Source organism: Nerophis lumbriciformis, linkage group LG10 (genome assembly GCF_033978685.3).
Source record: "Nerophis lumbriciformis linkage group LG10, RoL_Nlum_v2.1, whole genome shotgun sequence".
NCBI classification, from domain to species: domain Eukaryota; kingdom Metazoa; phylum Chordata; class Actinopteri; order Syngnathiformes; family Syngnathidae; genus Nerophis; species Nerophis lumbriciformis.
In genome coordinates, this window is record NC_084557.2 from 52,941,404 (window position 1) to 52,965,691 (window position 24,288).

General features: G+C 39.4%; 1 protein-coding gene across 1 annotated transcript in view; it reads right to left on the minus strand.

The window, feature by feature from the left end:
* Nucleotides 1-953: 953 nt before the first annotated feature.
* The window catches only part of LOC133612079 (aldo-keto reductase family 1 member D1-like), a 26,980-nt gene continuing 3,645 nt past the window's right edge, over nucleotides 954-24,288 (minus strand). Inside the window, exons 5-9 of the mRNA XM_061969249.1 lie at nucleotides 18,886-19,008; nucleotides 11,381-11,490; nucleotides 3,487-3,652; nucleotides 1,104-1,186; nucleotides 954-1,030 (exon numbers count right to left, since the gene is read on the minus strand). Coding sequence (XP_061825233.1) covers nucleotides 988-1,030; nucleotides 1,104-1,186; nucleotides 3,487-3,652; nucleotides 11,381-11,490; nucleotides 18,886-19,008 — 525 coding nt within the window. The 3' untranslated portion in view covers nucleotides 954-987. The remainder of the gene's footprint in view (nucleotides 1,031-1,103; nucleotides 1,187-3,486; nucleotides 3,653-11,380; nucleotides 11,491-18,885; nucleotides 19,009-24,288) is intronic.

Genomic DNA, 24,288 nt, shown 5'->3' on the forward strand with positions numbered 1-24,288 from the left:
GTTTTAACGTCGGGTTAATATTGTGGAGGGGGCTAAATTGTTATGGAAAATAATAATGTAACGTTAGGTAATTACAGTACTCCCACCTTACATTCCTCAGGGACATTTGTATTAGATCTTTCAAGCAGGTGTTTTTTGTTTACATTGTTATTGCCTTCTGGTTAGCTAATGTTTGCCCTGCAGGTAATAGTCACTTTTCCACCCCTTTATATATTAAGTATAGTTGTAAGTAAAAAAAAAAGGTCAAAGACAAAGCTATTCGGTTTCTTGTGAGTATATACACTTCATTGCCGATGTGGGGGGGCGCCACCTAAAATCTTGCCTAGGGCGCCAGATTGGTTAGGGCCGGGCCTGCCTCCCGGTAACAATTAGAGATGCTACCTCAGTAGAAGCATTTAAGTCCCATCTTAAAATTCATTTGTATACTCTAGCCTTTAAATAGACCCCCTGTTAGACCAGTTGATCTGCCGTTTCTTTTCTTTTCTCCTCTGCTCCCCTATTCCTTGTGGAGGGGGTGGGGGGCACAGGTCCGGTGGCCATGGATGAAGTGCTGGCTGTCCAGAGTCGGGACCCGGGGTGGACCGCTCGCCTGTGCATCGGCTGGGAACCTCTCTGCGCTGCTGACCCGTCTCCGCTCGGGATGGTGTCCTGCTGGCCCCACTATGGACTGGACTCTTACTATTATGTTAGATCCACTATGGACTGGACTCTCACAATATTATGTCAGACCCACTCGACATCCATTGCTTTCGGTCTCCCCTATAGGGGGGGGTTACCCACATTTGCGGTCCTCTCCAAGGTTTCTCACAGTCATTCACATCGACGTCCCACTGGGGTGAGTTTTTCCTTGCCCTTATGTGGGCTTTGTACCGAGGATGTTGTTGTGGCTTGTGCAGCCCTTTGAGACACTTGTGATTTAGGGCTATATAAATAAACATTGATTGATTGATTGATTTTCTTTTCTCATTTTATTGTTTCAACAAACTATTAGAATTCATCATGAAAGGGATATTCGGGATGGTCGCTCCACCTGTGTGATGACAAATGCAGGTAAAGCCACAGAAGTAAATGCACCACATAAGAAAAAAAGACAGTGAACTTACATGAGGAGCTCCACAAAGCGAATGTTCTTGTTCAGACCCTCGATGGCCCTCATTTCGTCCTCGGCGAGTGAAAAGTCGAATATCTGTCACAGTGGGAGAAGTATGAATAGAACACGACCACAAAAAGCATCCTCTAAAACATGTTCTTTTCAAACTGTGGTACGTGTGCCACGAGTGGTACGCAGGCTCCATCTAGTGGTACGCCAAAGAATCACTTGATGAGAGTACAATGTTTTATTTTCCTATATTCAAACTGTGTAATGTTTCAGTGACCAAATATTAAATCTACTTATCAAATAAAACCTCTGCTTTGTTTTTAATGACTACGTAGGCCTACTGCGCTGCTGTGTTTGAATGTGGGTCATTACGCTGGTACTTGGAGAAATACGTTTTTCCTGGGGCTGGTGGAAAAAGTTTGAGAACCACTGCTACTGGTTAAAGTTAAAGTTAAAGTACCAATAATAGTTAAATTATGAATTCTCTTTACAATGAGATAAAAGATTGTAGAAATATATTCCAATTGAAAAAAAGACATAAAGACAGAACAATAAGATCATATGGACAGCTGGAAGTGTTTACATTTTGCTTTATATTTAGTATTTTACTTATTTTTTGTCTGGTTTTGTATCATCCCGTGAGGTGTGTATTACTTTTTTTGTTCGGTTTGTACTTCATGAAGTTTTGCACTTTTGTGTGTGTTTTTTTGTTTGTTTTCTTTATATTTGGATGTATTTGTTTGGTTTGTATGCTTGTGAATCTGGGCTATCCATGAACTACTTACTATGTTAATAAATACATAAATAAATAAAGAGGCCACAAATAGTGACACTGTCCTCTCACTGGGTCAACTCCTTAGTCCAGGATCGTGGAAGTCCAGGATCGTGCCGAACGAGGACAGACGGTCTAAGACTATGACGGACCAGGACTGCCAGTGGTTTGTGTGTAAACATTCCAGCACTTTCAGGATCAATGAAAGCCCTGCCCCCACTATGGACTGGACTCTCACTATATTATGTTAGATCCACTATGGACTGGACTCTCACTATTATGTTGGATCCACTATGGACTGGACTCTCACACTATTATGTTAGATCCACTATGGACTGGACTCTCACACTATCATGTTAGATCCACTATGGACTGGACTCTCACTATTATGTTAGATCCACTATGGACTGGACTCTCACACTATTATGTTAGATCCACTATGGACTGGAGTCTCACACTATTATGTTAGATCCACTATGGACTGGACTCTCACACTATTATGTTAGATCCACTATGAACTGGACTCTCAATATTATGTTTGATCCACTATGGACTGGACTCTCACACTATTATGTTAGATCCACTATGGACTGGACTCTCACACTATTATGTTAGATCCACTATGGACTGGACTCTCACACTACTATGTTAGATCCACTATGGACTAGACTCTCACACTATAATGTTAGATCCAATATGGACTGGACTCTCACACTATTATGTTAGATCCACTATGGACTGGACTCTCTCACTATTATGTTAGATCCACTATGGACTGGACTCTCTCACTATTATGTTAGATCCACTATGGACTGGACTCTCACTAATATGTTAGATCCACTATGGACTGGACTCTCACTATTATGTTAGATCCACTATGGACTGGACTCTCACACTATTATGTTAGATCCACTATGGACTGGACTCTCACTATTATGTTAGATCCACTATGGACTGGACTCTCACACTATTATGTTAGATCCACTATGGACTGGACTCTCACGATTATGTTAGATCCACTATGGACTTGACTCTCACTATTATGTTAGATCCACTATGGACTGGACTCTCACACTACTATGTTAGATCCACTATGGACTTGACTCTCACTATTATGTTAGATCCACTATGGACTTGACTCTCACAATATTTTGTTAGATTCACTATGGACTGGACTCTCACTATTATGTTAGATCCACTATGGACTGGACTCTCACACTATTATGTTAGATCCACTATGGACTGGACTCTCACTATTATGTTAGATCCACTATGGACTGGACTCTCACACTATTATGTTATATCCACTATGGACTGGACTCTCACACTATTATGTTAGATCCACTATGGACTGGACTCTTACTATTATGTTAGATCCACTATGGACTGGACTCTCACTATTATGTTAGATCCGGGAATAATTTTTGGTGATTTAACCCCCAATTCCAAGCCCTGATGCTGAGTGCCAAGCAGGGAGGTAATGGCTCTCATTTTTATAGTCTTTGGTACGACTCGGCCGGGGTTTGAACTCACGACCTACCCGTCTCAGGGCGGACACTCTAACCACTAGGCCACTGAGCAGGTTAGATAGGCACAATCTGATCCAAATACAAACCTGGAAGTTGTGTTGGATCCTCTGCGGACTGAAGCTTTTAGGAATGACCACCACTCCTCTCTGCGCGTTGAAGCGCAGCGCCACCTGAGCACTGCTCTTGTGGTACTTCCTGCCGATGGACACCAGCAGCTCGTCCTCCAGCATGGGAGGACACTTGACATTTACCCTAATGACAAGTATGTTATATACAAAATGTAGTAATAATCGGGAATGCGTGAGATCGTGGAAAAGAAAGTGTTTTTTTTAACCACAAAGTTCTGGCATAACCCAGGAGAAACCGACACAACTGCCACATTTTTCATCCGATTCAAAGCAATCCGACTTCAAACTGTTCAGCCTATTCGGGAATCGCGGGATTTCCCTTGAAAAATTCCCCAAATTCCCAGATTTCCCAGAATTCCAGGTTTTCCGGGACATTTTTCCCATTCAAAATGAATTGACCATTTTATCAAACTTCCACCATTTCCACATTTTTCAACCCATTCAAACCATTGCACCTTCAACACATTCCACCATTCTGGAAATTCAAACGATCTTTTTTTCAAGTTAAAAAAAATTCCAGAATTTTCCAGAATTCCTGCTTTTCCAAAGCCCTATTTCCACCCTTCAATCTGGCGACTACTCCTTCCACATTTTTCAACGGATTTCAACCGCTCCACCGTCAAAACATTCCTCTTAATCGGGACAAAAAACTAAGTTGTTTTTTAAACTGGAAAAATTCCCGGTTTTCCCGAAATTCCAGGAATTCCGTAATACCATTTTTCAATTCAACATGTTACTACTTCAACATTTCTCCACCGATTTGAAAAATTCCAACACCAACCATTTCAACTCATTCAGACCATTTGTATTGTTTACATTGTCCAAAAAAATCCTGCTTTTCCCGAAATTCCCAATTTTTTGTGAAATTCCCATTGAAATCAATGGGACATTCTTCAAAGTTCCACAACTGCCACATTTTTCATCTGACTCAAACTTTTCCAACTTCAAACTGTTCAGCCTATTTGGGAATCACGGGCTTTCCCTTATAAAATTCCCAAAATTCCCAGATTTCCCAGAATTCCGTGCTTTCCGGGACATTTTTCCCATTCAAAATGAACTGACCATTTTATCAAACTTCCACCATTTCCACATTTTTCAAACCATTCAAACCATTGCACCTTCAACACATTCCACCATTCTGGAAATTCAAACCATCCTTTTTCCAAGTTAAAAAAAATTCCAGAATTTTCCAGAATTCCTGCTTTTCCAAAGCCCTATTTTCACCCTTCAATCTGGCGACTACTCCTTCCACATTTTTCAACGGATTTCAACCGCTCCACCGTCAAAACATTCCTCTTAATCGGGACAAAAAACAAAGTTTTTTTTGAACTGGGAAAATTACCGGTTTTCCCGAAATTCCAGTAATTCCGTAATACCATTTTTCAATTCAACATGTTACTACTTCAACATTTCTCCACCGATTTGAAAAATTCCAACACCAACCATTTCAACTCATTCTGACCATTCATATTGTTTACATTGTCCAAAAAAAATCCTGCTTTTCCCGAAATTCCCAATTTTTGGGGAAATTCCCATTGAAATCAATGGGACATTCTTCAAAGTTCCACAACTGCCACATTTTTCATCTGATTCAAACTGTTCCAACTTCAAACTGTTCAGCCTATTCGGGAATCACGGGATTTCCCTTGAAAAATTCAAAAAATTCCCAGATTTCCCAGAATTCCAGGTTTTCCGGGACATTTTTCCCATTCAAAATGAATTGACCATTTTATCAAACTTCCACCATTTCCACATTTTTCAACCGATTCAAACCATTCTACCTTCAACACATTCCACCATTCTGGAAATTCAAACCATTTTTTTTTCAAGTTAAAAAAAATTCCAGAATTTTCCAGAATTCCTGCTTTTCCAAAGACCTATTTCCACCCTTTTTTCTGGCGACTACTCCTTCCACATTTTTCAACGGATTTCAACAGTTTCACCGTCAAAACATTCCTCTTAATCGGGACCAAAAACAAAGTTTCTTTTTTAACTGGAAAAATTCCCGGTTTTCCCGAAATTCCAGGAATTCTGTAATACCATTTTTCAATTCAACATGTTACTACTTCAACATTTCTCCACCGATTTGAAAAGTTCCAACACCAACCATTTCAACTCATTCAGACCATTCGTATTGTTTACATTGTCCCAAAAAATCCTGCTTTTCCCGAAATTCCCAATTTTTTGGGAAATTCCCATTGAAATCAATGGGACATTCTTCAAAGTTCCACAACTGACACATTTTTCATCTGACTCAAACTTTTCCAACTTCAAACTGTTCAGCCTATTCGGGAATGGCGGGCATTCCCTTTAAAAATTAAAAAAATTCCCAGATTTCCCAGAATTCTAGAATTTCTGGGACATTTTTCCCATTCAAAATGAATTGACCATTTTCTCAAACTTTCACCATTTCCACATTTTTCAACCCATTCAAACCATTGCACCTTCAACACATTCCACCATTCTGGAAATTCAAACTATCCTTTTTCCAAGTTCAAACAAATTCAGAATTTGTCAGAATTCCTGCTTTTCCAAAGCCCTATTTCCACCCTTTTTTCTGGCGACTACTCCTTCCACATTTTTTTACGGATTTAAACCGTTCCACCGTCAAAACATTCCTCTTAATCAAGACAAAAAACAAAATAGTTTTTTGAACAGGAAAAATTCCCAGTTTTCCCGAAATTCCAGGAATTCCGTAATACCATTTTTCAATTCAACATGTTACTACTTCAACATTTCTCCACCGATTTGAAAAATTCCAACACCAACCATTTCAACTCATTCAGACCATTCGTATTGTTTACCATTTTCAAGAAAATTCTCGCTTTTCCCGAAATTCCCAATTTTGGGGGAAATTCCCATTGAAATCAATGGGACATTCTTCAAAGTTCCACAACTGCCACATTTTTCATCTGATTCAAATTGTTCCAACTTCAAACTGTTCAGCCTATTTGGGAATCACGGGCTTTCCCTTATAAAATTCCACAAATTCCCAGATTTCCCAGAATCCTGGGTTTTCCGGGACATTTTTCCCATTCAAAATGAATTGGCCATTTTATCAAACTTTTACCATTTCCACATTTTTCAACCGATTCAAACCATTCAAACCATTCCACCTTCAACACATTCCACCATTCTGGAAATTCAAACTATCCTTTTTCCAACTTCAAACAAATTCAGAATTTTCCAGAATTCCTGCTTTTCCAAAGCCCTATTTCCACCCTTTATTCTGGCGACTACTCCTTCCACATTTTTCAACGGATTTCAACAGTTTCACCGTCAAAACATTCCTCTTAATCGGGAAAAAAAAAAGTTGTTTTTTTAACTGGAAAAATTCACGGTTTTCCCGAAATTCCAGTAATTCCGTAATACCATTTTTCAATTCAACATGTTACTACTTCAACATTTCTCGACCGATTTGAAAAATTCCAACACCAACCATTTCAACTCATTCAGACCATTCAAGTTGTTTACCATTTTCAAAAAAATTCCCACTTTTCCCGAAATTCCCAATTTTTGGGGAAATTCCCATTGAAATCAATGGGACATTCTTCAATGTTTCACAACTGCTACATTTTTCATCTGACTCAAACGTTTCCAACTTCAAACTGTTCAGCCTATTCGGGAATGGCGGGCATTTCCTTGAAAAATTCCAAAAATTCCCAGATTTCCCAGAATTCTAGGTTTTCTGGGACATTTTTCCCATTCAAAATGAATTGACCATTTTATCAAACTTTCACCATTTCCACATTTTTCAACCCATTCAAACCATTGCATCTTCAACACATTCCACCATTCTGGAAATTCAAACTATCCTTTTTCCAAGTTCAAACAAATTCAGAATTTTCCAGAATTCCTGCTTTTCCAAAGCCCTATTTCCACCCTTTTTTCTGGAGACTCGTCCTTCCACATTTTTAACGGATTTCAACCGTCCCACCGTCAAAACATTCCTCATAATCAAGACAAAAAACTAAATTGTTTTTTGAACTGGAAAAATTCCCGGTTTTCCCGAAATTCCAAGAATTCCGTAATACCATTTTTCAATTCAACATGTAACTACTTCAACATTTCTCCACCGATTTGAAAAATTCCAACACCAACCATTTCAACTCATTCAGACCATTTGCATTGTTTACATTGTCCAAAAAAATCCTGCTTTTCCCGAAATTCCTAATTTTTTGGGAAATTCCCATTGAAATCAATGGGACATTCTTCAAAGTTCCACAACTGCCACATTTTTCATCTGACTCAAACTTTTCCAACTTCAAACTGTTCAGCCTATTCGGGAATGGCTGGCATTCCCTTGAAAAATTCCAAAAATTCCCAGATTTCCCAGAATTCTAGGTTTTCTGGGACATTTTTCCCATTCAAAATGAAGTGACCATTTTATCAAACTTTTACCATTTCCACATTTTTCAACCGATTCAAACCATTCCACCTTCAACACATTCCACCATTCTGGAAATTCAAACTATCCTTTTTGCAAGTTCAAACAAATTCTGAATTTTCCAGAATTCCTGCTTTTCCAAAGCCCTATTTCCACCCTTCAATCTGGCGACTACTCCTTCCACATTTTTCAACGGATTTCAACAGTTTCACCGTCAAAACATTCCTCTTAATCGGGAAAAAAAAAGTTGTTTTTTTAACTGGAAAAATTCCCGGTTTTCCCAAAATTCCAGGAATTCCACAATACCATTTCTCAATTCAACATGTTATTACTTCAACATTTCTCAATCAATTTGAAAAATTCCAACACCAACCATTTATTATTCATCCAAACCATTGATGTTGTTTACCATTGTCAAAAAAATCCTGCTTTTCCAAAATTCACAATTTTGGGGGAAATTCCCATTGAAATCAATGGGACATTCTTCAAAGTTCCACAACTGCCACATTTGTCATCTGATTCAAACTGTTCCAACTTCAAACGGTTCAGCCTATTCGGGAATCACGGGCTTTCCCTTATAAAATTCCAAAAATTCCCAGATTTCCCAGAATTCTGGGTTTCCCGGGACATTTTTCCCTTTCAAAATGAATTGGCCATTTTATCAAACTTTTACCATTTCCACATTTTTCAACCGATTCAAACCATTCCACCTTCAACACATTCCACCATTCTGGAAATTCAAACTATCCTTTTTCCAAGTTCAAACAAATTCAGAATTTTCCAGAATTCCTGATTTTCCAAAGCCCTATTTCCACCCTTTATTCTGGCGACAACTCCTTCCACTTTTTTCAACGGATTTCAACCGTTCCACCGTCAAAACATTCCTCTTAATCGGGACAAAAAACTAATTTGTTTTTTGAACTGGAAAAATTCCCGGTTTTCCCGAAATTCCAGGAATTCCGTAATACAATTTTTCAATTCAACATGTAACTACTTCAACATTTCTCCACCGATTTGAAAAATTCCAACACCAACCATTTCAATTCATTCAGACCATTCATATTGTTTACATTGTCCAAAAAAATCCTGCTTTTCCTGAAATTCCCAATTTTTTGGGAAATTCCCATTGAAATCAATGGGACATTCTTCAAAGTTCCACAACTGCCACATTTTTCATCTGACTCAAACTTTTCCAACTTCAAACTGTTCAGCCTATTCGGGAATGGCGGGCATTCCCTTGAAAAATTCCAAAAATTCCCAGATTTCCCAGAATTCTAGGTTTTCTGGGACATTTTTCCCATTCAAAATGAATTGACCATTTTATCAAACTTTCACCATTTCCACATTTTTCAACCCATTCAAACCATTGCACCTTCAACACATTCTACCATTCTGGAAATTCAAACTATCCTTTTTCCAAGTTAAAAAAAATTCCAGAATTTTCCAGAATTCCTGCTTTTCCAAAGCCCTATTTTCACCCTTCAATCTGGCGACTACTCCTTCCACATTTTTCAACGGATTTCAACCGTTCCACCGTCAAAACATTCCTCTTAATCGGGACAAAAAAACGAAGTTGTTTTTTTGAACTGGAAAAATTCCTGGTTTTCCCCAAATTCCAGGAATTCCATAATACCATTTCTCAATTCAACATGTTACTTTCAACATTTCTCAACCAATTTGAAAAATTCCAACACCAACCATTTATTATTCATTCAGACCATTGATGTTGTTTACCATTGTCAAAAAAATCCTGCTTTTCCCGAAATTCCCAATTTTGGGGGAAATTTCCATTGAAATCAATGGGACATTCTTCAAAGTTCCACATCTGCCACATTTTTCATCTGATTCAAACTGTTCCAACTTCAAACTGTTCAGCCTATTCGGGAATCACGGGCTTTCCCTTATAAAATTCCAAAAATTCCCAGATTTCCCAGAATTCCGGGTTTTCCGGGACATTTTTCCCATTCAAAATGAATTGGCCATTTCATCAAACTTTTACCATTTCCACATTTTTCAACTGATTCAAACCATTCAAACCATTCCACCTTCAACACATTCCACCATTCTGGGAATTCAAACTCTCCTTTTTCCCAAGTTCAAACAAATTCAGAATTTTCCAGAATTCCTGCTTTTCCAAAGCCCTATTTCCACCCTTCAATCTGGCGACTACTCCTTCCACATTTTTCAACGGATTTCAACCGTTCCACCGTCAAAACATTCCTCGTAATCAAGACAAAAAACAAAATTGTTTTTTGAACTAGAAAAATTCCTGGTTTTCCCGAAATTCTAGGAATTCCGTAATAACATTTATCACCTCAACTTGTTACTATTTCAACATTTCTCAACCAATTTGAAAAATTCCAACACCAACCATTTCAACTCATTCAGACCATTTGTATTGTTTACACTGTCCAAAAAAATACTGCTTTTCCCGAAATTCCCAATTTTTGGGGAAATTCCCATTGAAATCAATGGGACATTCTTCAAAGATCCACAACTGCCACATTTTTCATCTGATTCAAACTGTTCCAACTTCAAACTGTTCAGCCTATTCGGGAATGGCGGGCTTTCCCTTGAAAATTCCAACAATTCCCAGATTTCCCAGAATTCCAGGTTTTTTTCCCATTCAAAATGAATTGACCATTTTATCAAACTTCCACCATTTCCAAATTTTTCAACCGATTCAAACCATTCCACCTTCAGCACATTCCACCATTCTGGAAATTCAAACAATCCTTTTTCCAAGTTAAAAAAAATTCCAGAATTTCTGCTTTTCCAAAGCCCTATTTCCACCCTTTATTCTGGCGACTACTCCTTCCTCATTTTTCCACGGATTTCAACCGTTTCACTGTCAAAACATTCCTCTTAATCGGGACAAAAAACATACTTGTTTACGATTTTCAAAAAAATTCCCGCTTTTCCCGAAATTCTTAATTTTTGGAGAAATTCCCATCGAAATCAATGGGACATTCTTCAAAGTTCCACAACTGCCACATTTTTCATCTGACTCAAACTGTTCCAACTTCAAAATATTCAGCCTGTTTGGGAATTGTGTGCTCTACTTCAACAATTCTAAAAAAAAAGATCCAGGATTTCAGTTCAACTTCAGCATTGGAGCATTCACACGCAATTCCTTCAAGAATTGCCTCATTTAGTTAGGTTGTTGTTTTTCATGAACGCCATTGTTTTCTGAGTAATTTCACTTAATGGAACCTTTTCTAACATTCAATCCTGCAAAACAATAAAAGTATGCACTGTGATTCGTGCTGATATTGTATCAGCCTAATATTATTATTGGCCAATAATCAAGGCTCTACTATCAGTATCGTATCGGGAAAACAAAGCAGTAACATAACTGCACAAAATAATGTACTCTTTTCTTGAATTCTATGCAAAACAAAGCATTGGTATGATACGAAATGCAGTTCTTTGAATGGCAAAAATGTAAGACGTCTCTCCACATACCAGGATTCATCTCTGGAGGAGCCGAGGGGACAATAGCCAACAATGACAATCTCATTTTGACGACAATAGTCCAAAAGTTTGGTCTGCGTGAAATATGGATGACATTCCACCTGAGCAAGAAAACACAAAGTAACACATATTTTACCTTGTACAGTCACCATCAAAAGTGTACGTACTAGAGATGCGCGGTTTGCGGGCACAACCGCGGAGTCCGCGGATTATCCGCGGATCGGGCGGATGAAAAAAAAAAAAAAAAGATTTTATCCGCGTGCGGGTCGGGTCGGGCGGATTAATTAGATTTTTTGTTTTGTTTTTTTGTTTTGTTTTTTGTTTTGCGGGTGGCAGTTAAACCAATTGGTAAATATATATACATAGTTAAATGTTGTTACCCACATACGAAAAACGAGCAGGCACCTGCAGCATATGCCACAACAGAAGAAAAAAAAAAAAGAGATGGACACTTTTACGGAGCGGAGAAGGGACGCCTCGCCGGGGTCCGGGACCGAGGCCCCTTCCCCCGAGAGGGCCCCACCGGGAGCCGTAGCTGAGGCGATCCGCGAGAAGGGCCCGACGCACGTCCAGGGTCACCACCCCTGTTGCCGGGAGCACGTAACAGGGGTCACTCCGCGCGCAGTGCGCTCACGAAAGGGGTGGGGCTCACCCTGGTTTATATAGAGAGCAGGACGGTGGCCATGGAAGTCGGAACCCGCTAAGGAGTGTGTAACAACCCACCTGCCGAATCAACTAGCCCTGAAAATGGATGGCGCTGGAGCGTGGGCCCATACCCGGCCGTCGCCGGCAGCGAGACGCGCTTGGAGGTGCGCTCAGCGCGGCTCCCATATGATTGCGCACTGGTGTGCGTCTGGGTCGTGACAGCGTGGCACGCGAATGTCTGTGCTGCATTGGATCAGTCTCCTTTCTTTAACAGGCAAAAGCTTTATAACCTCACCATACTTGCCAACTTTTGAAATCAGAAAAACCTAGTAGCCAGGGTCCAAGGGCCGCAGGCCCCGGTAGGTCCAGGACAAAGTCCTGGTGGAGGGTTCAGGGCTTCGCCCCCCGACGCAAAATGATTATTAGCATTCAGACAGGTTAAAATGTTGCTAAAACCATCACTTTTCTATCAGTCACAGTGACTTTTCAAAACAAAAATATTACAGCAAAAATCATATGGGTTGATTGGCATGTTTATTCTGTAAGCTAACTTCAATAGTTTGAAATTATTTTGACAGTTAATGCCAGTTATCCTGTCAACCTTTCACAAGACTTCAATTTGTTAATTGAAAGTATAAACAGTATAAACACTTTTTACAGTAAACAAATGGTAAAACAGTACTAAACAATTCCATAAAAAAAAAAATTGGTGTCACTATTAACTTTCTGTCCAAGCTTGTATAATCTACTGCCTTGTTCAATTGTAAAAAATATTCTGTGCCTAAAATTCACATTTCTATCACAATTATCATACTGTGAACATGGTAAGCTAACTTCATTAAAATTAATAGTCCTGTCAATAGCATGGAATTACAATTCAAATGTAGTTTTTTTGTAAGCCTTTCAAAAGAATTCAAAATATGAAAAATTAATGAAAATTAATTTAAGCCATCAGACACTTGAAAAGTGGCACATCACATCTCTAATGTAATCATTTGAACTTTTCAACAGAAATAGCACTGCAAAAATATTAAGGACATACTTCTGTATTTTGGTAGTTATGCTGTCAACATTTAACAAGATTTCTTCAACTTGGACTTGAAAGCATAAATAGTATAAACACTTTTAACAGTATGTCGTGCTGTGAAATACAGCCGACAGGATTGCGCACCAAACACGAAGCAAGGCCAAAGCGCATATGCATGGTGCAGGAGAACAAAGGACTTCTTTCATTTAAGGTTTGTGATAAAACATCAAAGTCATTCGTTAAAAGGACTCTATAGTAATATAAAGCGAATTTTTCTGGACATTATCATGCAAGAAAAGTTTATTTTTGGGACCGCGATCACTGCGTAATGATTTTTAAAGGTTGCATTACAAACATTTAACTGTCCCATGTGATCAGCCAGTGCGATTGGAAGTCCATGCTCAATTATTGCCTCCGTAAATAAAACTTCGGGCGGGTGCGGGCGGATGGCGGGCGGGTGCAGTTCTGATCAAACGTTACATCGGGTGGATGGCGGATGGTTGACGACTTTCTGACGCGGTTGCGGATGAAATAAATTGCCTATCCGCGCATCTCTAGTACGTACACTTGTAAAGAACATCATGTCATGGCTGTCTGGAGTTTACAATCATTTCTTATGTTTTTGTGATGTAGTGATTGGAGCACATACTTGTTGGTCACAAAAAACATTCATGAAGTTTGCTTCTTTTATGAATTTATTATGGCTCTACTGAAAATGTGAGGGTCAAAAGTATACATACAGCAATGTTAATATTTGCTTACATGTCCCTTGGCAAGTTTACCTGCAATAAGGCGCTTTTGGTAGCCATCCACAAGCTTCTGCTTGACCACTTGACCACTAAATTGCTGCAGTTCAGCTAAATGTGTTGCTTTTCTGACATGGACTTGTTTCTTCAGCATTGTCCACACCTTTATGTCAGGACTTTGGGAAGGCCATTCTAAAACCTTCATTCTAGCCTGATTTAGCCATTCCTTTACCACTTTTGAGGTGTGTTTGGGGGTCATTGTCCTGTTGGAACACCCAACTGCGCCCAAGACCCAACCTCCGGGCTGATGATTTTAGCTTGTCCTGAACAATTTGGAGCTAATCCTCCTTTTTCATTGTCCCATTTAAAGCACATTTCTCAACCCATTCAAACCATTGCACCTTCAACACATTCCACCATTCTGGAAATTCAAACTATCCTTTTTCCAAGTTAACAAAAATTCCAGAATTTTCCAGAATTCCTGCTTTTCCAAAGCCCTATTTTCACCCTTCAATCTGGCGACTACTCCTTCCACATTTTTCAACGGATTTCAACCGTTCCACCGTCAACACATTCCTCTTAATCGGGACAAAAAACTAAGTTGTTTTTTTGAACTGGAAAAATTCCCGGTTTTCCCAAAATTCCAGGAATTCCATAATACCATTTCTCAATTCAACATGTTATTACTTCAACATTTCTCAACCAATTTGAAAAATTCCAACACCAACCATTTATTATTCATTCAGACCATTCATGTTGTTTACCATCGTCAAAAAAAATCCCGCTTTTCCCGAAATTCCCAATTTTAGGGGAAATTCCCATTGAAATCAATGGGACATTCTTCAAAGTTCCACAACTGCCACATTTTTCATCTGATTAAAACTGTTCCAACTTCAAACTGTTCAGCCTATCCGGGAATCGCAGGCTTTCCCTTGAAAAATTCAAAAAATTCCCAGATTTCCCAGAATTCCAGGTTTTCTGGGACATTTTTCCCATTTGAAATGAATTGACCATTTTATCAAACTTCCACCATTTCCACATTTTTCAACCGATTCAAACCATTCCACTTTCAACACATTCCACCATTCTGGAAATTCAAACTGTCCTTTTTCCAAGTTAAAAAAAAATTCCAGAATTTTCCAGAATTCCTGCTTTTCCAAAGACCTATTTCCACCCTTTATTCTGGCGACTACTCCTTCCACATTTTTCAACGGATTTCAACCGTTCCACCGTCAACACATTCCTCTTAATCGGGACAAAAAACTAAGTTGTTTTTTTGAACTGGAAAAATTCCCGGTTTTCCCAAAATTCCAGGAATTCCATAATACCATTTCTCAATTCAACATGTTATTACTTCAACATTTCTCAACCAATTTGAAAAATTCCAACACCAACCATTTATTATTCATTCAGACCATTCATGTTGTTTACCATTGTCAAAAAAATCCCGCTTTTCCCGAAATTCCCAATTTTAGGGGAAAATTCCCATTGAAATCAATGGGACATTCTTCAAAGTTCCACAACTGCCACATTTTTCATCTGATTCAAACTGTTCCAACTTCAAACTGTTCAGCCTATCCGGGAATCGCAGGCTTTCCCTTGAAAAATTCCAAAAATTCCCAGATTTCCCAGAATTCCAGGTTTTCCGGGACATTTTTCCCATTTGAAATGAACTGACCATTTTATGAAACTTCCACCATTTCCACATTTTTCAACCGATTCAAACCATTCCACCTTCAACACATTCCACCATTTTGGAAATTCAAACTATCCTTTTTACAAGTTAAAAAATATTCCAGAATTTTCCAGAATTCCTGCTTTTCCAAAGACCTATTTCCACCCTTTATTCTGGCGACTACTCTTTCCACATTTTTTCAGTGGATTTCAACTGTTGTACCGTAAAAACATACTATTTATTTGTATATTTATTTATCTATTAACTTATTCAGGACAAAAAACAAAGTTGTTTTTTGAACTGGAAAAATTCCCGGTGTTCCCGAAATTCCAGGAATTCCATAATACCATTTTTCAATTCAACATGTTACTACTTCAACATTTCTCCACCGATTTGAAAGATTCCAACACCAACCATTTCAACTCATTCAGAACATACATATTGTTTACCATTGTCAAAAAAAATCCCAATTTTCCCGAAATTCCCAATTTTAGGGGAAATTCCCATTGAAATCAATGGGACATTCTTCAAAGTTCCACAACTGCCACATTTTTCATCTGATTCAAACTGTTCCAACTTCAAACTGTTCAGCCTATCCGGGAATCGCAGGCTTTCCCTTGAAAAATTCCAAAAATTCCCAGATTTCCCAGAATTCCAGGTTTTCTGGGACATTTTTCCCATTTGAAATGAATTGACCATTTTATCAAACTTCCACCATTTCCACATTTTTCAACCCATTCAAACCATTGCACCTTCAACACATTCCACCATTCTGGAAATTCAAACTATCCTTTTTTCAAGTAAAAAAAAATTCCAGAATTTTCCAGAATTCCTGCTTTTCCAAAGCCCTATTTTCACCCTTCAATCTGGCGACTACTCCTTCCACATTTTTCAACGGATTTCAACCGTTCCACCGTCAACACATTCCTCTTAATCGGGACAAAAAACTAAGTTGTTTTTTTGAACTGGAAAAATTCCCGGTTTTCCCAAAATTCCAGGAATTCCATAATACCATTTCTCAATTCAACATGTTATTACTTCAACATTTCTCAACCAATTTGAAAAATTCCAACACCAACCATTTATTATTCATTCAGACCATTCATGTTGTTTACCATTGTCAAAAAAATCCCGCTTTTCCCGAAATTCCCAATTTTAGGGGAAATTCCCATTGAAATCAATAGGACATTCTTCAAAGTTCCACAACTGCCACATTTTTCATCTGATTCAAACTGTTCCAACTTCAAACTGTTCAGCCTATTCGGGAATCGCGGGATTTTCCTTGAAAAATTCCAAAAATTCCCAGATTTCCCAGAATTCCAGGTTTTCTGGGACATTTTTCCCATTTGAAATGAATTGACCATTTTATCAAACTTCCACCATTTCCACATTTTTCAACCGATTCAAACCATTCCACCTTCAACACATTCCACCATTTTGGAAATTCAAACTACCGTATTTTCCGCACTATTAGCCGCACCTAAAAACCACAAATTTACTCAAAAGCTGACAGTGCGGCTTATAACCCGGTGCGCTTTATATATGGATTAATATTAAGATTCATTTTCATAAAGTTTCGGTCTCGCAACTACGGTAAACAGCCGCCATCTTTTTTCCCCGTAGAAGAGGAAGTGCTTCTTCTTCTACGCAAGCAACCGCCAAGGTAAGCACCCGCCCCCATAGAACAGGAAGCGCTTCTTCTTCTACTGTAAGCAACCACCCGCCCGCGTAGAAGAAGAAGAAGCGCGCGGATATTACGTTTCATTTCCTTTGTGTGTTTACATCTGTAAAGACCACAAAATGGCTCCTACTAAGCGACAGGTTTCCGGTTCATGAAAAGACGCAATCTCTCCATCCGCACACGGACTACTATTTCACAGCAACTGCCTAAAGACTTTCAAGAAAAGCTGGCTACTTTCCGTGCATATTGTAAAAACAAGATAGCTGAAAAAAAGATCCGGCCAGAGAACATTATCAACATGGACGAGGTTCCATTGACTTTTGATATTCCTGTGAACCGCACTGTGGATACAACGGGAGCACGTACGGTGAATATTCGCACCACAGGGAATGAGAAGTCATCCTTCACTGTGGTTCTAGCTTGCCATGCTAATGGCCAGAAACTTCCACCCATGGTGATATTCAAAAGGAAGACCTTGCCAAAAGAGACCTTTCCAGCCGGCGTCATCATAAAAGCTAACTCGAAGGGATGGATGAAGAAAAGATGAGCGAGTGGTTAAGGTAAGTTTAAGTTTACGCGAAGAGGCCGGGTGGCTTTTTTCACGCAGCTCCGTCCATGTTGATATACGACTCCATGCGCGCCCACATCACGCTGGTTTTTAATATATTATTAAAGTTTGACTGACCTATCTGACTGTTTTTTTGACATTCCTTTAGCGCAGTTAGATGCGGCTTATAACACGGGGCGGCTTATAGGTGGACAAAGTTTTGAAATATGCCGTTCATTGAAGGCGCGGCTTATAACCCAGGGCGCCTTATGGTGCGGAAAATACTGTCCTTTTTACAAGTTAAAAAATATTCCAGAATTTTCCAGAATTCCTGCTTTTCCAAAGACCTATTTCCACCCTTTATTCTGGCGACTACTCTTTCCACATTTTTTCAGTGGATTTCAACTGTTGTACCGTAAAAACATACTATTTATTTGTATATTTATTTACCTATTAACTTATTCAGGACAAAAAACAAAGTTGTTTTTTGAACTGGAAAAATTCCCGGTGTTCCCAAAATTCCAGGAATTCCATAATACTATTTCTCAATTCAACATGTTACAAAGAGGATTACCTCCAAATTGTTCAGGACAAGCTACAATCATCAGCCCGGAGGTTGGGTCTTGGGCACAGTTGGGTGTTCCAACAGGACAATGACCCCAAACACACCTCAAAAGTGGTAAAGGAATGGCTAAATCAGGCTAGAATGAAGGTTTTAGAATGGCCTTCCCAAAGTCCTGACTTAAATGTGTGGACAATGCTGAAGAAACAAGTCCATGTCAGAAAAACAACACATTTAGCTGAACTGCACCAATTTTGTGGTCAAGTGGTCAAGCAGAAGCTTGTGGATGGCTACCAAAAAGCGCCTTATTGCAGGTAAACTTGCCAAGGGACATGTAAGCAAATATTAACATTGCTGTATGTATACTTTTGACCCTCACATTTTCAGTAGAGCCATAATAAATTCATAAAAGAAGCAAACTTCATGAATGTTTTTTGTGAGCAACAAGTATGTGTTCCAATCACTACATCACAAAAAAGTAAGAAATGATTGGAAACTCAAGACAGCCATGACATGATGTTCTTTACAAGTGTATGTAGACTTTTGATGGTGACTGTATGCAACACTGACTACTCTACATAATAATGCCTGAGTAGGCAGCAGTGTTTGCTACCTGGTTGGACACGGGCTTGTGTTTCAGGCCTGGTTTGTTGAGAAGAAGCTCAAGTTGTCTGCGGTTAAAGTTGGACACTCCCAGAGACTTGACCAGGCCTGCGTCGACACACGCCTCCAAAGCCTGCAGGACACAGTAGAAAAATAATGTCGATCGAGAGGAAACCATCAACGACTTATTCAGATTGACTGGAATCTGCAGACTCCGAGTGTGTCAACTACAAAAGCCACAAGATGGCAATAACTGCATTAGCAGAATCAGGCGTGCTTACCATCCAGCAGCTTTATCTACCTCTGTATGCGCTTTAAAGTAGTGATGGGTTGATGAGGCGTCATGAAGCGTTTCGACACATTGCAAAACTGTATTGATACTGTGTCGATACTGTGTCACTAAATACTGACATCTGCTGGACATTAAAAATCCCTACAGGCAACCTATGGACCGACTCAACTGACACTGATTTGATGCCCTAGTACAGGGGTCACCAACCTTTTTGAAACCAAAAACTACTTCTTGGGTACTGATTAATGCGAAGGGCTACCAGTTTAATACACACCTAAATAAATAAATATATTGTCATTTGTAAGTTACACGTAAGTGTGATTTAAACAAGAATAGCTAAATAAATACATTTATATATATAAAAAAATGGGTATTTCTGTCTGTCATTCCGTCGTACATTTTTTTTTCCTTTTACGGAAGGTTTTTTCTAGAGAATAAATGATGAAAAAAACACTTAATTGAACGGTTTAAAAGAGGAGAAAACACGAAAAAAATTAAAATAAAATTTTGAAACATAGTGTATCTTCAATTTCGACTCTTTAAAAATCAAAATTCTACCAACAAAAAGAAGAGAAAAACTAGCTAATTTGAATCTTTTTGAAAAAATTAAAAAAATAATTTATGGAACATCATTAGTAATTTTTCCTGATTAAGATACATTTTAGAATTTTGATGACATGTTTTAAATTGGTTAAAATCCAATCTGCACTTTGTTAGAATATTTAACAAATTGGACCAAGCTATATTTCTAACAAAGACAAATCAGTATTTCTTCTAGATTTTCCAGAACAAAAATTTTAAAAGAAATTCAAAATACTTTGAAATAAGATTTAAATTTGATTCTACAGATTTTCTAGATTTGCCAGAATAATTTTTTTGAATTTTAATCATAGTAAGTTTGAAGAAATATTTCACAAATATTCTTCGTCGAAAAAACAGAAGCTAAAATATTTATTATTCTTTACAATAAAAAATAAATAAATTTACTTGAACATTGATTTAAATTGTCAGGAAAGAAGAGGAAGAAATTTAAAAGGTAAAAAGGTATATTTGTTTAAAAATCCTAAAATCATTTTTAAGGTTGTATTTTTTCTCTAAAATTGTATTTCTAAAAGTAATAAGAAGCAAAGTAAAAAAATAAATGAATTTATTTAAACAAGTGAAGACCCATCCATCCATCCATTTTCTACCGCTTATTCCAAGTGAAGACCAAGTCTTTAAAATATTTTCTTGGATTTTCAAATTCTATTTGAATTTTGTCTCTTTTAGAATTAAAAATGTGGAGCAAAGCGAGACCAGCTTGCTAGTAAATAAATACAATTAAAAAAATAGAGGCAGCTCACTGGTAAGTGCTGCTCTTTGAGCTATTTTTAGAACAGGCCAGCGGGCGACTGATCTGGTCCTTACGGGCTACCTGGTGACCGCGGGCACCGCGTTGGTGACCCCTGCCCTAGTATATACAATAATATAAACCAAGTCATTGTATTTCATTTAGGATTATTTCATATCTTCATTTAAATAAAAATATATTTGTATCTTTTTTAGATACAGTCAATAAATAATGTGAACATGTATCATAACATGGAAATCTAAGAGAACGTGTTGTGGATGATTGTGGACTGGGAATTTTTTTATTAAAAAAAAAAAAAAAAAAGTTTTTCCGACGTATTACATTTTAGACGATTTCTCTTCTTAGTTATTATTTCTCGGGCTGTAGAAAAGAGCCGCTCACAGGGCACAGAGGAGGCGTCAGTGCGACACAGTTGGCGTATCGGTCACGTGACCAAAACAGCTCATGATCGGTCACGTGACTTTCTAAAAGCGGTACGCGCACCGACACAGGGTTTTGCTCTATGAGCTCGACGCATGCGCCGATGCATCGGTGTTGCCGGACCCATCACTACTTTAAAGTGTTTGTTGTGCTCCTCAGCTGTCGGAGTGAGAATAACGCATGTTACAATTGTTTTTTTTTTACAATTAACTCATCAGCGCTATTAATGCTGACTGAGCAGTTCTCTCCAGAAATGACATTGTCAGATTTGTTGCTGGTGTGTACTTTTCATTTCAATAAAATGATCAAGTGGTCAGAGTGAGAGACACACTTTCCTTTCCACTTTTTCACGCCCTACAAATAATTGGAAAAGTAAAAAAAAAAAAAAAAAAATTACTATAATTACATTTAGGAAATAACAGCCTCTCACCAATTGTCGCCTGGGGGCGTGGTTGGGGGCGTGGTTAAGATATATATATATATAAGAAATACTTGACTTTCAGTGAATTCTAGCAATATATATATATTTTATTACATATATATATATATATATATATATATATATATATATATATATAAATAAATAAATAAAAGAAATACTTGAATTTCAGTGTTCATTTATTTACACATATACACACACATAACACTCATCTACTCATTCGTGAGTTAAGGGTTGAATTGTCCATCCTTGTTCTATTCTCTGTCACTATTTCAGAACACACACATTATACAAATATACATTATAAAATCAATAAGAAAACGGGAGCTCTAATTTGGGAGTCTGAATTAGGATCAGAAGTTCCTATATAAACATTGCGCACTCACGTCGCCTTTTTGTATTGATTACTGCAGCTGTGCACTGGATTCATTCACAAACACTTTAGAGTTAGGCTCCACCATCAGAATGTGTACTTAAACTTATAAAGATCACATGGATATTATTCAGTGAGTTGATTCACCAAAACTAACCTGTTATACAGGAGGAAAAAGCACACAGGACGCTTCAATTGTTCACAGACTGGTCGCGCTCATCAGAATGACAAGACACTTCCGGTCTGCAGGTGATAGCATTCAATTGGGAAGAAACGCCCTACTGCCCCCTACTGACCAATGTGAATACTGATAAATGTGTAATGACAGCTCCAAAAACGAATTCAAACCACAAAATAAAATAAATAAATCAACACAAAAATGTGACACATTATGGGTGGGTCACATATGCATGTACAGTAGATGGCAGTATTGTCCTGTTTAAAAGTGTCACAACATTGCTGTTTACGGCAGGCGAACTGCTTTACGATAGGTAGACGAAAACGTGACTGCTGTTGTTGTGTGTTGTTACCGCGCTGGGAGGACGTTAATGAAACTGCCTAACAATAAACCCACATAAGAAACCAAGAACTCGCCCTCCTTCATTAGCTGTTTATATTGTGGGAAAGCGGACGTGTGAACAGGCTGTCAACACGTCACTCAGGTCCGCATGGAGCTGGAGGGGGCGTGGCCTCCAGCTCCGCCTGAATTTCGGGAGATTTTCGGGAGAAAATTTGTCCCGGGAGGTTTTCGGTAGAGGCGCTGAATTTCGGGAGTCTCCCGGAAAATCCGGGAGGGTTGGCAAGTATGCTACTAACATTTGGATGATGTGCAACATTCATCGGTCATACAGTTCAAGTCTATCACATATCAAAATCCCAATAATGAACTTAAATTACAAATGGGCTCTTTTTCTTCTCACACCTCCTCCTTGATCCACATCTTTTGCAATCAAGCAAAATGAGACAAAAATGGCAAAGGGTAAAAATACTTACAATCTGATAGAATATAACTTTTCTGCAGAACTTTGTTGTAAAAACCTGTTTCCACGTCTATCCTCGACACCCGCCTTTCAAGTCGTCTGCTCTGGAAACAAGCCCCGCCCACACTGCTCAGTTCCTTGTCTGCCTGGAACTGCTGTGACGCAGATTACTGCAATCTAAATTATTGGAATCTAAATGATTGGTTGCGTATCACTCCAAAGCGCAGATTCCAACCATTGAAATACTTTCAAGACTTACGGTAATTTGCAAACAGCGCTGCACATTGTCATGGCGACCACACTTTTGATGTTAAAGGTCCATCCATCCATCCATCCATCTTCTTCCGCTTATCCGAGTTCGGGTCGCGGGGGCAGCAGCCTAAGCAGGGAAGCCCAGACTTCCCTCTCCCCAGCCACTTCGTCCAGCTCCTCCCGGGGGATCCCGAGGCGTTCCCAGGCCAGCCGGGAGACATAGTCTTCCCAACGTGTCCTGGGTCTTCCTCGTGGCCTCCTACCGGTCGGACATGCCCTAAACACCTCCTTAGGGAGGCGCTCGGGTGGCATCCTGACCAGATGCCCGAACCACCTCATCTGGCTCCTCTCCATGTGGAGGAGCAGCGGCTTTACTTTGAGCTCCCCCCGGATGACAGAGCTTCTCACCCTATCTCTAAGGGAGAGACCCGCCACCCGGCGGAGGAAACTCATTTCGGCCGCTTGTACCCGTGATCTTGTCCTTTCGGTCATAACCCAAAGCTCATGACCATAGGTGAGGATGGGAACGTAGATCGACCGCTAAATTGAGAGCTTTGCCTTCCGGCTCAGCTCCTTCTTCACCACAACGGATTGATACAGCGTCCGCATTACTGAAGACGCCGCACCGATCCGCCTGTCGATCTCACGATCCACTCTTCCCTCACTCGTGAACAAGACTCCGAGGTACTTGAACTCCTCCACTTGGGGCAAGATCTCCTCCCCAACCCGGAGATGGCACTCCACCCTTTTCCGGGCGAGAACCATGGACTCGGACTTGGAGGTGCTGATTCTCATCCCAGTCGCTTCACACTCAGCTGCGAACCGATCCAGCGAGAGCTGAAGATCCTGGCCAGATGAAGCCATCAGGACCAAATCATCTGCAAAAAGCAGAGACCTAATCCTGCAGCCACCAAACCGGATCCCCTCAACGCCTTGACTGCGCCTAGAAATTCTGTCCATAAAAGTTATGAACAGAATCGGTGACAAAGGGCAGCCTTGGCGGAGTCCAACCCTCACCGGAAACGTGTCCGACTTACTGCCGGCAATGCGGACCAAGCTCTGACACTGATCATACAGGGAGCGGACCGCCACAATCAGACAGTCCGAAACCCCATACTCTCTGAGCACTCCCCACAGGACTTCCCGAGGGACACGGTCGAATGCCTTCTCCAAGTCCACAAAGCACATGTAGACTGGTTGGGCAAACTCCCATGCACCCTCAAGGACCCTGCCGAGAGTATAGAGCTGGTCCACAGTTCCACGACCAGGACGAAAACCACACTGTTCCTCCTGAATCCGAGGTTGG